Source organism: Electrophorus electricus, chromosome 1 (assembly GCF_041902795.1).
Source record: "Electrophorus electricus isolate QZ-2024a chromosome 1, ASM4190279v1, whole genome shotgun sequence".
Classification (NCBI taxonomy): domain Eukaryota; kingdom Metazoa; phylum Chordata; class Actinopteri; order Gymnotiformes; family Gymnotidae; genus Electrophorus; species Electrophorus electricus.
Genome location: NC_137497.1, coordinates 40,057,539 through 40,072,708, shown reverse-complemented (window position 1 = coordinate 40,072,708; position 15,170 = coordinate 40,057,539). Strand labels below are relative to the sequence as shown.

Genomic DNA, 15,170 nt, shown 5'->3' with positions numbered 1-15,170 from the left:
TGCTAGCCAGTTTGAGCATGGCATATCTTTAAGTGGAAGAGACCTGACTGGGCATTACTAGCTGATGAAGATGTGAAGGTGAAGGAGGCTGAGGTGAACGAGGATTAGGCAGAGCTTCCTTCGTCAAGCTGCAGGACGTGAAGCAGGACGTGTTCTCCTGCGGGAACTGTCTTGCGTCTGTGGCTTTTCGCGTGCTATTCTGACCTGACCCCGGGAGCCTATAGCACTGCACCATTTTTTAGTTTTTCAACTAAAAAAAGAGACTTGGAAGAGCACTATTGGGAAGTGAATGCCAGTGTGCTAACCCTGGATCACAGACCGAATGCAATCCCTCCAGGCTCCGTTGAGCGCATGGGTGACTTGAATTTTAACTGTACTATTTATATGAACATCAGATGATTTATTTTCTTTGCCAGTGAAGTCTTCCTGAGACCAGACTAATTATTACTATCTTATATCAGTTATTTTATTTTTTTAACCAGTTTTTATTTATCTTATTTTCTTGCTTGAATGTTCACTTAACTGAGAACAGAGAGTTAATTCCTTTGTTAAGGTTTGTCACAATGTAAACAGTGTTGAAATCTCTCCTAAACCCTACGCTCTAACTTCTGTAGAAGAAGACTTGCTCTAAAGTGTCCATAAGTGATAATCTTCACTGATGTATTTTTTAAAGTTTCTCAACATGACAAATTGAATGAAAATCATTATTACAGTGTAGTAGTGTCAAGTGTCTATATAAACATTGTCTGAGAAAAAAGACAGATACTTATGATCGTTGTGGTTGGTTCACCTATACTTTTGTGTTGTGCTTTATATAGTTTCTGTTGCCTTCTGTTGCACAGTGTAATAAAATAAATCCGTTTGGTTTTTTTAGTATGCTTCTATTATTGCACTACAGTATGAAGGAAGGTATCAAATTCAATGTTACCAGATTACTGTGTTGTGTCTCAGACAAAGGCTTCTAGAGTTTCTTTGGCTTCACGTGGGCATTGTCCTCTGGGAGATTTATTTCCTTAGGTATGAGGAAGTCAACATGAGAGCTTTTAGACAGCAGCAAGTTAATGACTTAAGAGAGACAAGATCTTGATGGTCTCCACTGAAATGCAACACAGTATGACAAAGGATCAACCATGTTTGAAGGTGACTGATCCACAAAGTAAAAGTTATTTCAAAACTTCTAAGATTAGGGTTTGTAATAAACTGTGGAAGCAATGTTTTATATGATCCAACATTTCTTTCAGCTCTTTAACCCTCCCACTTGGACATAGAGCACCACACAAACAAGGCCAAGGTCTGACTCATTTTTTGTCACTACTCATGAGCCAGTTATGTCTGTAACAACCAAATGATTGTGTATCAATGCCAAAGTGTCTATATGGCAGCTGGTTGCTAGGTTACAGTCACTGTTAAAACAGGACGTGGATGGAGGAGAGTGACGTAGAGCGTTATGGTCACTACACTCTACTTTTTAATACTTTTTTGGGACTCTAATATCTTTCACCCCTCGGCTTGTGTGAAAATTTAAATAAATGATTAATCTCTTTCAGATCCTCGCCACAGTCTGCAAGGATCGGCTATATGTGATGTAACTCATCCAAACCTATTTCAGTATCAGCGGTACAATGTAATTTAAAGGATGAGTAGTCGTCATTTCTGGTGATTATAGGGTGACTGACCTCGGGTTTGGCCCTTCCCCTGTCAGTGAGATTCCGTCTGAACAGCCATTAATTCCTGATGGATCCTTTCAGTTCAAAACAGACTTTACTGTCATTCATGTCACAGGAGGCCGCATCAAAAACACAAGCGCAGCAACATTCTGCATAACTGCAGCCACATTCTTCTGCTCTTGTATGACTGTGTAGAGTCGTGGTACTTGTATAAAGTTGTTCGTCACACAACTAAGTATTGCTATTAAACAGATGTTTGAAGTCTTATCAGGTAAGATTATATAACTGTTTGTCAGACACTCACTTTTTGCTTCTCGCTCTCCACCTCCCTCCACCTTTCTCTACCTCCCTCATTTCCTCCTTTTTTTGTTACGTCGTTTATTTTTTTTCACTCCTAGTATATGGCAACAAATATCGAAAAGACTTTTAAAGAAGGAAGTAGAACTGCAGCGTGCCTAACTTGTGCTTTACCACTCTCTTTTGTTAATAAAACAGCTCCATATAACTGCCATTCCTGTATTAGTATGTTGTTCCAGTAGTCATAATGCCATACTTTGAATAATTATAACTTTGATCCCTTTGGAGGTGCATTGTTCTGTTCCTTCTTCTCTGCACGGCACGTCCAGACTGGATCCAGACTGCTGCAACACCAAATATCTTGGGAGAAGGGTAGCATGACCCACTCGGATTCCATTTACACATACCTCAGTAATACTTTATGAAATGTTCAGTGAAAAGGAAACCCATGTAATATTTCTAAGAACATCAAAAGCACTGTTGGGACTGAGGGACTCTGTCATAACAGCAGCAAAAATGGGTTTGGATTGACTGCATATGTGCGTGTGTAGCATGTTCTGTGTCGGTAGAGTCCCAGAAGATCCAGGGGTGACACGGTTGTAGATAGAGTGAAACATAGCACATGGACACAATGAAGAAGGATGCAATGCTCTGACTGGGATCTTATTCCATCACACACGGGACATGCAACAGATGAAGTCCCCACTCCACCCCCTTTTTCATGGAGGATGTCTACCAGATCTGGACGCCAGTGTGGAAGTCGGGACAGCTGAACACGGGATTAGCTAGAGGCCGCCGTGGTGAGCGAACTCATCAGCTGGTGGAAATCTCCTGCACAGCCGGGCTGCTACAGAGGTAGAGCCTGAGATGAATGGAAAGCCTTTTGAAGCAATTAGTCACCCATCAAAAGCCCCTGGTAGCAAAATAAATAGGGAGCAGATCAGGTCTCCCTCTGCCCCTTACTGTCATAGCACCCACTGTTATCCAAGCCTCACGGTTGCTTCCTGTCTGATAAGATTTAGCAGCTTTGAAATGAACAATCAGATTTCCACTAATGAGCGGAGGGTTTTATATCTTTTATGTAAACCTGGGATTTGATTTTTGTTTAGTGGTAGAACAAAACAAAAAAAAGCCATGTCATAATGAAATTGGTCAGTTTTACCAACATTTCTGTTACCTGTTACCTTTATGTGAAAGTAGCCGTATTAACATTAGCAATATCTATAATCAGTGCTGATCATTCAATACAAAACAACAAAAGGTTCAAATGCTTTCCTCATGGTATATTACGTTCTGATATCCACGTGATTCGAATAGACATTAAAAGACCATCGGTGTCCACTTGAGTTCGTTTGTGTGGTGGTAACAGGCCTGTGTGTGCCTAGGAGCCTTTGACCTAGGACACTTCAGTCTGGCTCCTCCAATCCTCTCCATATTAGATCTGGCTTGTCCAGGTAGCGCCTGCCCATGTTTCCCATCACCTGTGAGTTCACAAACCTTTTCAAATCAGGACTGCTGATCTCACATCAGTTGTTGTGTGGCTAAGATCATCATAAACGGGAGAAGTGTCTGATCCGTGGTTGTCCACGATGGAACTGACTTTTTGGACAACAGTTCCTTGATTCCCAGAAATATAAACTCACTTGGTACAGGTGTCCTGCCTCCTGAATGTGAGGGTAGTCTTTTACACATTATCCCCCTGCCCTGTTCCTACAGTGAGGGGGTACGGCTGCGTGCCGGTCACCCTTATTCTCTTACACACACCACCCAGCCAGAAGGCTGGGGAGTTCGTGAAAGAAATATCTCAAATTTGCGCTCACACATACACACACCCACACACACACACACACACACACACACACACACACACACACACACGTACACAGCTCTTCTCTTACATATTAATGCAATCTTAATGGGTTGCTGATTTTAAAAATTAAATTACATTGCAGCTCCAGAGACACAGACTGAACCTTTGCGCAGACCTTAAAAATTATTCTTCAACTCTTTCATTTTAAGTACAGCCAAACAAATGCCCTCATGTAAACTTTTAGACACTTAAGGCAGACTACCTGGGTGTGAAGTAAGCCTAGTATATATATTATATAGTATATAGACTATATTGCAGTGCTGATGGTGAACCATCATATTTTATAGTTTAGAATGGGGTCTCCGAAGCTGGACTTTCCGCTTCCATTAGTGTCTGTAGCATGGCTCCTGCCATGCTTCCATGTTCTCTGCTGAGCTCGCTCTAAGCGCTTCTCCATTTTGCCATTACGTGCTTGCTGTGTGATGCCATTTTTCAGATGCCGGAGAGTGTGTTTGTCCTCTCGGAACAACAGGGCCCTATAAAGGCAGTCTGCTGTCTGCTTCGTCCCTAAAACAGCAACTGAGATATTCTTAGCTGAATGTGACAAATGATATATGAGTCAAAGAATGACCTGGCACCTCCTCCCTGCATTGTTTACTTTGATATTTCAGGAGCAGGTGTGGACAATAAACACATATAAATAAAAAGACACACAACCATGTACACACAGAGAGAGAGAGAGAGAGAGAGAGAGAGAGAGCGCCTGTAGAAATGGCCTTGAGTGGTCCACTGCTGTTTCCGTACTCAAATGAGTGTTGGTGAATAATATGAGTTTGTGGAAACCCAGCACCATTAAGAACCCAGCAAATGATCAACAGCCCCTATAAGTGGAGATGGAGCAGAGAACGGAAGACATGGAAGGATCCAAGCAAGAGATGAATCAGACAGTATCTGGACCTGTGAGAACTGCGTCCAGCTCCGAGAGGTGCTTGATGAAACATGCGTGACCTCCAGTGCATGCACCGAGAAAGCAGAACATTAGACATTAATACACTTTGTGAAATAGATAAATATAACACCATATAAGTTTCTTTCAAATGTTGGCCAGATCCCCTTGATGTTTATTCTAGACTGATTGTAAACCAGTTTATTTTTTATGTACATAATCTTTATCATATTTTTATTTTTATCATGTGTCATCTATATTTATTGCACATATTGTAGTTTTCTTTTTCATGTTCTTTAATTTGTATAGCTTTGGAGTACTAACAAACATTTCACAACAAGTCTTATACACTGTATATTTTTATGTATGGGACAAACTTGAAACATGAAATCAGAAACTTGAAACTAGACTGAGATAACACAACCTAAGAGCATATGCCTAATAGGGCTCTTTAGTCCAGAACTAGTTTAAAACCCCTTGGTACCATCTTCTTCACTGCCCACTGATTTGCATGGTGCAAACTGGTCTTAATCTAAGCCCACGACCGGACAGCGGCCTTAAAGGGACTGGATTCCCGCTTTGCCACAGGCATCGTGGCTGATCTTACAGATCTATATTTATCGTCTTGAGAAGGTGGGTGCTTTTTGTTAATGCTGCATTCCCCTGGCGAAGGACGGTCAGTGTCCAGAGGTCACCCACACACCCACACACGTCCCTCCCCCTCTCCCCCCACCAATCACACACACACAGGCACACGGGGGGGACCAGAACAGACAGAAGAGAAGCAGGCTGAGAGATCTTAAGGTGCAACAGAGAAAAAAAGAGAGAGAGAGAGAGAGAGAGAGAGAGAGAGAGAGAGAGAGAATGTGGAGGACAGAGTGACAGACACAGAGAGAGTGGAGAAAAAAGAATTGACAGACAGATACAGAGAGAAAGAGAGAGAAAGAGTGGAGTACAGGGTGAAGGACAGAGAGATTGAAAGTAAGAGAGAGAGAGAACAAGAAATACAAACCCTTCGAGGACCTTACAGACTGGTGACGTAGCTCTACCCCGAAGACGAACGTGAGTGCCTACTTATCTGCTTTTCATTTTCTCATTTCATCTTCTTTAGGAATAGGACATATACATATTCCAGGTCAAATCATTCTGATAAGACTTATAGGACTTATGGCTGCTGGTTTAGCACCTAGAACGGGCCCTGGCCTTCTTAGGAATATAAGAATACAAGCAGCCATGGTGCATGTCACACGTAATCAGTAAAAGCGGGATCTCACGGTCAGGAGGGAGGGGCGGGTGATGTTAATAAAACACTGTGGTTACCAACATACACACACACACACACACACACACACACACACACACACAATGAAACTAAGCAGCTTATGGCAAAAGCAAACAATAAATGCTGATTCAGCAGGCTAGACTGCTACTAGCATGTTGGGATGGAGCAGGCTTGGCAGAGCCCATAACAGCAGGTTAGGGGCCATCAATGTAAAGCACTGGACTCGAGCACCTGTAGGGGGTTACGTAGGGAGTAGGTAACAAAGAACAGGTGAAGGGTGATTGGGAAGTGAATAGTGTCTTGATAGGTGAGTTTAGAGGGCTGGCTGGGCGCAGTGAATATAAGAATAGGAACTTGGTATGGTCCTAGTGCATGTGCTGTTTAACTAGTCTCTGACTTCTAACATAACTGTTCTAACATCATCTCCAAACTTCCAAAGATCCATCTGCGCATTGCTTTAAAGAACATGCATACGGTGCGTGAGAGAACTCGCTTCGTCTTAATCTGAAGGCTCAATCCAGCTGTAAATTGAAAATCATTTATACATGAACTGCAAGTAATTTGTAGTGCAGCAAAACTCAGCAGCAGTGCGATGTATGTATATGACTAAACGTCTCTATCTCTGCCAGGCTGAGCTGTCACAAGTAATCCAGTTTTTAAAATGATGAACCATACTTTCCCCAATGCATTTATGGACTTACCTTTCACAGTTCCAGCCATCTATCTAACCTCCCATCCTACCCATCCCCAAAAAGTGCGTTTTGTTCCTGTTCTCTGCAACTGACTGCTGGAGTCTATTTCCAGGGGGACTTTTACCCCTCTTGCTGTTCCCTGGCAGTCACGGAGACCACGCAGGCTGCTCAGCTGATGACAGATCAATTTTAATGCGCTGCAAGCACCTCTGTTCTTCCATGTGTTCAAACACGCCCCCTCCCATCATCGCCGCCTCCACCCAGACCCGGGGTGGGAGGTGGGAGTCCAATCCCTTCTTTCCCATCCTGCCTTACAGATATAATCTTCAGAGAGGTGGTGAGGAACGAACTTAATGGTTCTGCTTGTCACAGTAACACAGGTGGTGCAGGCAGGTTCCACCGTAAACGAAGTCATCCCTCACAAGTGGCCCAGTTCTGCTGGGCTGGCTCGGTGTATGTGTGTGTGTGTGTGTGTGTGTGTGTGTGTGTGTGTTTGTGTTGTGTTTTGCGTTCCCTTGGACTGTATGTGATTAATGATTGTATGCCATAGTGAGCAGAACTGCAGAGCTGATCAAATGAATGATTATTCACTCAACAGGCCACGAAGCGATATTTAAGGCAGATTCTACCCTCTCAACTTCTCAGCTCTGATTCCAACCCCTATTCTCTCTCTCTCTTCATTTCTTTCTCTCTCTCTCTCTCTCTCTCTGTCTCTCTCTCTCTCTTGCTTCTCCTTCTGATGCTCATCATTTCCCCTTATATTACCACAGAGCCTGCACGCTGAAGGAAAATTCTGTGCTGACATAGCACTTTCCTGTAATGTGGCTGATATTCCCTCTAGTCTTTCAGGTGCTCAGTGGTCTTGCAGATTGTTATTAACTATTAACCATTTGCTCATGTAATTTACCACATGCACCTTTTTTATCACTTTTTTTGTCACTGGGGTCACCATCATTCATTCCCAGATTAAAGTGGCTGCTCTTTATGTGCCGGTCTATCAGTTTCACTCAGCTTGTACCTCCCCTCCACCTCAGTCCATCCATCCTTCTAACAGCTGTGCTCTTCTGCTCTGCTGCAGGTGGTGGTCATCAGCTTGCCATGGCAACCAAAATAGTAACATTTCATTGCCTGGAGGCCCAGGAGGAGCAGATGTCTCACAGCATGGAACTGTCCTCTCAGCTCAGGAAGAAGAAGTTTACATCCAGGTAGAGGCGTAACATCCCATCCACCCTGAGTCATCACACATGCAAGCTAATGCGTGCACGCACACACACACACTCCGTGCATCATTGGTTGTTTCAATGTCACATTAGCCAAACACAAGAAACAAGTGTAACTCATTTAATTGAATTACCATAATTATGATGGCATTACTTTATACATCAGACCTTGTCCTTTGTAAAACACTATTCATGTAATTGCTTGTAAAAGAAAACTTAAGATTTTATTTATGGCTTGTGTCCTGTCTGGCTGTTCTGTGGGCTCAGTTAATCAGCTTGGCAATAACACCATTCCTATAAGTGACAGAGCACTGTGGCAAAGTGACAGCAAGAATGAGTTCCTCCCGGGTTTCAACACACTTCCACCAAGAGCACGTTGCCAACAGGGTTACTCCTAGATCACTGAGAGGTGACATGTGCACCCAGGGGCAGGACTGATTTATAACAACACGCACTTGTGTGCACACATACAAATATATACAATATATATTTATTAAACTATTATAAGTTTTCACAGAGGAAGGGAAACTGTTTTTTTTCTTTTTGGACAAACCCTGTAAGAACAGTTAGCCCTATGACACGGTAGCCCTATGACATGTTTCATCCTTCCAGTGCCAAAACCTCAATCCCCATTAAAGCTCTGACTCATTGGCTCATACAAATCACACATGCACATGCTCATAAACACAAGGAGCATCATATCAATTACCTATAACGGTTCAGTTGAGGACAACGTGCAGCTTGTAGTTATTACATGGACATCAGGCCATGCTCTTCGCCCGTTTCCATGCAGCTGATATTCCATGCAGTCCTGTGAGGAACAACGTGGTATGTATGTGGCACAGTTGTTGTGCTTGGGATACACAGCATTTCCATTGAAAAGGAAAGATAATGCCTGCCATTGTGCTGACTGCCCAGGTTCCCCTTCACAAACGGATTTCACAGTCAAGGTGGATGTTGGCAGCAAGAATAAACTAAACTAAGCGTGTAACGCGCGTGTGGGTTTCACCCTGGCTGTTTGTTTTACCAAGCTCACATTACAAAGCCAAACGGCATTAACTTCCCTTTTCTGCTTTTGTTTTGCTTGCGATTTCTGGGGGTTCCTAAAATGAGCCACGGACTTCTGGTTTTCCTCTGACACACTCCACCTCCTCTTCTCTTCTCAGCACGTGATCTGGTGAATGTCACTTGTATGTGAGAAAGCCACACCTTCACTAATAATGTCACATTGTAAACTGGGGTGTGTGTGTGTGTGACTACAGACTCAGACTTCTAATATGCATGATATAAGCCTCCAGAGCAGTGATCACCAGCCCTCTTCTTGTAGAATAAACCCTCTTACAGGGTATATTTTGCAAATCTGAATTAGTAACCGAACCAAACAAGGCATTGAAAAGATTTTAAAGGGCTGAATGAAGTGTGAAGTGTGTTAGAGTTGGGTGTTCTAGTTTGATTTGAGTCTGGGTACCAGACTCCGATAACTGAAATCAGAGATCTGATCTTCTACAGATGTACAGTATACTGTCCCCTGCCTAATAAATAAAATATATTTCCTATATGCATGCACTGATATAACAAATTCTCCAGTGTTGAGAGGCCATTCTGTGAAGGTGTTTGTGTGTTCTTGTAGTCTAACACACCTGCTCTAGTTCATGAAAGGCTTAGTCATTACCTGATGAGCTGAATCAGGTGTGTTAGCGCAGGAATACCACATTCCACATTCCCACAACATGGGGTCTCCATGACTGGTATTAGGAACCCTTACCTTCGGGACAATGTTAGCATTTCAGAAACAAGAGAATCGGGGGTTGGTTTGGGCTGGTCCTTTGGCTGATGACTTTTTGTGAGCACCATCCCCAGCTGATAGCGAGATGTGTGTCCTTGGGCAACAGCATTAAGCATACAATACTGTGGCCCTCTAGGACCAGGGGCAACACACACTGCTCCAAAACGGGCTTTGATTTGTCTCAGAGCAGTTATATCTCCTCAACAATCTCTGCACTGTTCGGGTTAGAAATGCCGTGTGGTCCTGTAAACACCATGTTGCATTGTAGACAATGTTGTATCTTATTCTTACTTTTTTTCACCAGACTCCCATATGGGGATGGAATGACACCAAATTCCTGACTTGACTCTTGACTTGATCACCCTGGAGCAGTAATAAAGACAGAGAGCACAGTTTGAGTGTCTTGGGTACATTAAAAATGGTTTCGAAGGACACAAGCTCCAGTGGTTTTCCAGCTTAGAGATCTGCCCAAACCACATTCTACTCCAACACAACCAGTTCTACCATTCAAGTGCTTGTAATAGTCCTGATTATCTGGATACAGTGCATTCCAGCAAAGCTGGTGTTCCACCTTCCATTCATGGTCAGCCTCACGCTGTTAGTTGGCTGGTATGCATTTCACAGCATGTGCTCCCATAAAGGCAAGACTCAGTGACCCTCCCTGGCTGTGACGTAGTGGATGATCAGCATTGTGCAATGGTTTCAGACCAGAAGGTGTGGCCTTACACATACAATAAACAATGACCTTTGATCTATTTTATGTAAAGCTGTAAGAATTGCTCTTTGACCTACAGGTGAGTTGTCTGAATATCATACTGAAATATTCTGATCTTCCTTTAACAGTTTAACCTTCAAGATGTTACCCCTCACACTAAACTGGCAAGCTTTTTCTTTTCCTGTAATCTGTGACTTTCTCAATTTAATAATGAAATGTGCAGGTATAGAATAGAATAGAATAGAATAGAATAGAATAGAATAGAATAGAAATGTTGGATATAGGAAGAAATTAACCATCACTTGCTGTAAATCTCTCTCTTTCTCCCAGTCTCTAAAAACATGCTTATATCACAATCTGACTTAATAAAACACAATTAACCTCTGTCATGAGCCTTTACAACAACAGCAGGAAAATGAAAATGAATTGTTTAGTGAACTACAGAAAAAGAAATAGCCTGTATATTTTTTTCAGACCACATAATGGGTCCAAGATCCTTCACATTCCATTAAGAAATCAATCAGTCTTCTAAAGAACAGCCATCTAAAAAAAAAAATAATAAAAAATAAAAAATAAAAATACAATTTCTTTTTTTAAAAACGCTCCAAACCTGTAAAACCTGTATTGGTCAGAACTCAGTATAATGCTCCAGAGCCCCCTATTGGCTACAGACAGAACATCCACTGCTAGGTCTGCACAAACCAATAGTATAAACAGAAGTGATATATTATTAGACACCGTCGTGTTAGATAAGCAAATCTGATCTAATTTAACACTGTCTGACGGATGAAGACATGTCAAACTCAATGTCTAAGATTTTGCACTAATGATAGTGATTGATATACACGCTTCATGCCAAAAGGTTTGTTGTCATTGCCAAAAGGTTTGTTGTCAAGTTTCTGAGCTTGTCATTCATCACCATTCATTCAGTTCAAATTGTCTAACTACTAGTTAGATATGGAATGAATCATCAATCAAATGCTCTAAAGACCCTGTAGCAGCATTGACTCTTGGTTGCTCATTGAATCCTGTTGTTTTTGTTTTGTGTATTTCCCAGTGATGAAGAGGCCTCCCTCTGCAAGTTCTATCCCATCATCCCCGGCGACATCATGTCAGTAAAGGAGATTCTAACGGAGCCCAAATTCCCACGTCACAGGACATGGTACACAGAGCAAACCCCTTTTATAACACCACACGCACATGCACGCGCACACAGCCTCCCTACTGCTTGGATGATGGCAGCATGACACAGCCTTCCCAATGGTGTTCTGTAGACGGATAGGGCAGCAGGCACCCGTTCTGAGTCCTGCACTACAGAAAAAGCAAATCCGGATTGCAGACTGGGGCCAGTGCAATAAATACACCGCGAACGCCATGAAAACCACTGATCTGGCCTAGAGGCAAGCGTACCAGCTCCTGCCATGTCACATGGCCCAAAGATACCCTCTCCTGCTGGGCTCCGCCCGCATCAATCAAAGCTCCACAGGCACCTTTTCCATCAAGCCCTCCAGGCCTGAGCAACCAGGCCGGACCAGGTGCCGCGCTCTCTGCCTCTCAGCAGGCCGCGGGTTCGCACCCCTGCCCTGCATCTGGGACATATGACTCATGCCTCTCTGTGGTGGAACCCTTCTCTTCGCCTTCCACTACTACTACAAAACAGAATATACATCACTGATAAACACTATCTCAGTTCCGCTCCACTTTTAAATCTTTAAATATCTTTAAATATAATCAAGAGGTAAAGCACATAACTAAGAAGTAATGGGGTTTCGGGTAATCACTGGACAATCGTACTTCATTATGGTATACATGGTAAACAAAAAGAAAGTGTCTTTGTTTCATGTCTCGAAGCTTTAAAGGTGCGAGTCTGGATTTGAGTTTGACATCTTTCCACTACAGTACATGCACATGTACAGAACATCAGACTCTCCTTTCTACATCTAGCTAGTGTGGTGAACCTCAGGCAGATCCATGTCCTCAGTGACATCTGCTAGCAGTAAAGCTCCATAAACTTAGTCGAGCAGGACACAAACAGCATCTATGGTTCCTTGATATGGAACATCATAGCAAGTCTTGTTGCTATGGTTTGTTGTTTGTTCTTGTTCTGAATCACAGCCACCTTATTGCATAAGAGTCTCATTTAAAAACGTGCCAAAAGAGAAAGGTCTCTAAGGTCTCACAGTCATATCATGCTGGGAGAACAGAGCAGCCAGACGTGACCTGTGCCACAAAGTGCTTATTCCCTGAGCATCATACCCTCATTTGTGTCTGGTTCTCCAGCGTGGCCCCCAAGACCCTCTGCCTAGGCTTACCAGACCCGTCGAGCTTTTTAGTTCCAGTTTGGATCAAGCAGAGCGAGATGCAAATGAGACTGACTGGAGAAGAGGAGGCAGAAGAATCGCACTGAATATGGAGTAGAACCTGAGATCAATTGGACACCATTGTTTGCACATGCCATTAACATGTAAACTAGATACATGCAATATTCCTACGAGTGGGAGCATGTTTGTGTTTGTGCAGGCAGCATACGGAACAGCACACAAGAGGGTGGATATTCCAGATGTGTGATGTTTGAAGACCACGGACTTACAGGCAAACCAGGCGGAGCCCATTTCCCTAAAACCATTACTACAAGAGGAGAAAAGCATTGGAGTTAGTTCTAACATTTACCAATGAGTCACTGTGCTCCAGCCGCTATCAACAACTGTGCCAAATCGGGCATGAAGAATTTTGGAAGATTTTCAAGACAGGAAAAAATGGGAGCTGGTGGGACAACCATAGAAGTAAAGGACAGAGGAAGAAGAAATGGTGGATAGCGCTGAATCTCCCTTCATCTTCCATCCATTCCAGACCCTTAAGTTCCACTAAAGTTCATAAAGTTGTTTTAGCCCATTTAGTCGGTCAGCCACAGTGCCTCTCATTATTCTCATTCACTGATTAACTTGTAAGTAAATTTCCTAAATCGCTTGCCCTCTGCTGTGACATTGTAGCCCGTTGTGGGGACAGAAAGCCTATCATTCACAATCCACATCCTTACCACCGGCTCTAATCCATGGCTTTCACCATTATATCAGATGAGCAGTTCCTCTTTCGGAAGGAAAGCATTGATGTCATCATCCCTACTGTGGATGGCCTTTACTGCTGGGAGACAGAGCTACCCTCTGGGCATCATATCAAGGGTTATTGAGATTATCGTGTGACCAGAGAGGGTGTCAGCCTGCTTCCTCATGTTTTATCTTTATTCTGGATGATGTGAGGGTTAATGGGGCTCGTTCATGGAACAACTGCTTTGATATTAGTGCGTATGGGGGGGAAGGTTGGTTTGTGTGCATGGGTAGGTGAAGGGGTGGGTGTGTATGTGGGGGAGGGTATTTGAGTGAGAAGATGTAGAATATTTTCTCTCTGATTTTACTGTTGTGTTGGCTGGTTTCTACCATATCTTTCCATTTCATACTTGTTCGTCTTCTTATAGCCTGCACAGGAATGGAAAAGTTATAGAAAGAGAAATGTTCGTAAGAGAGAGAGTGAGGGAATGAGAGATAGAGAGAGAGAGAGGGAATGAGATAGAGAGAGAGGGAGAGAGAGAGGGGCAATGAGAGAGAGAGGGAATGAGAGAGGGGGGAATGAGAGATAGAGAGAGAGGGAATGAGATAGAGAGAGAGGGAGAGAGAGAGAGGGGGAATGAGAGAGAGAGAGGGGGAATGAGAGAGAGAGAGAGAGGGGGAATGAGAGAGAGGGGGGGAATGAGAGAGAGAGAGGGATCAGGCCCTTGCTCCGAGAGATGGGGGAGTACTCTGACCAAATCAAAGTGCATATTCACTCAGATCACCACTTCCATATCAGAAGCCAAGTAATCAAAAGCTCCAGATTGCGATCACCTGAAACCTCCCTCTCCCTCTCAGCCTTTTCTTCTTTCCTGAGGCTTGCCCCACCATCTAAGCAGTGTGGCAATACCTGCATAAAGACACAAACATCAGCAATCGGGCTGGTGAAGCTCAAAGCGGGTCCCGGAGATTAGTTGCCATATTTGTCTGTACCTACACAGGAGTGCAAGCTCGTGGAAATGCTCATGCTTTAAAGAACTGTACGAGCGTGTACTATAAACCCACAGGTCACAAAATTATGAGCAGATCCTAATGTACAATAAAGTATGTGGGTTTAATGTAATGGTAGTCTCATAAAAAATAATAAGGCATGCAATTTGTTTTGATGTGTTTACATGTAGGTTGCTTTGGAACAAACCTGAATTTGAAATACGCTCAAAATTACAGTCCTGGCAGCTGTGTTAACTTTTGAGAGCGCTGACTGGGTTTATAAGGTGCTGCTTTATAGCACAAAACATGATTTAGTGTACAGTACAAAACCCAATAGTAGTCCCGGAGAGATGGATAACTAGCATATTATCTGCCTAAGCACAAATCCAACATATTGAGCAAAGTGTTTTCAAGTGTTCCTCGGCTACACTTCAGCTAAAAAGCCAAGCCTACTCCACTCCTCGCAAGCACTTCAGTGGCGAGCGGTAGTCAAATGTCACGGGGGTAGACGTGCACACCGAGCTGGATTCCTGCTGAGAGAAAAGTTCAAACGGCTCAAATCAACCTCGGACGCTGTTGATTTAGTGCTATTGGAAAGAAAGCCACAAAAAAAGGTGCAAAACGGGATCTGGCTCGATATAAAACACAGTCTGTCAGCTTTCCAGCGTCGACCTTCAGAGTCCTTCGTATACGACCCAGGCTTTTATAGTACTTTAGCAAC

At 43.2% G+C, this 15,170-nt stretch overlaps 1 protein-coding gene across 3 annotated transcripts in view; it reads left to right on the top strand.

Annotated features, from left to right (window-relative positions):
* The first annotated feature begins 5,479 nt into the window (after positions 1-5,479).
* Positions 5,480-15,170, top strand: part of myom3 (myomesin 3) — a 36,700-nt gene continuing 27,009 nt past the window's right edge. For all 3 annotated transcript variants that reach the window (XR_014125000.1, XM_081719740.1, XM_035526595.2), the window contains exons 1-3: positions 5,480-5,782; positions 7,773-7,899; positions 11,473-11,577. Coding sequence is in view for 2 of the 3 variants with exons in the window: in XM_081719740.1 (XP_081575866.1) it covers positions 7,793-7,899; positions 11,473-11,577 (212 nt within the window). In the remaining variant the exon portion in view is untranslated. The remainder of the gene's footprint in view (positions 5,783-7,772; positions 7,900-11,472; positions 11,578-15,170) is intronic.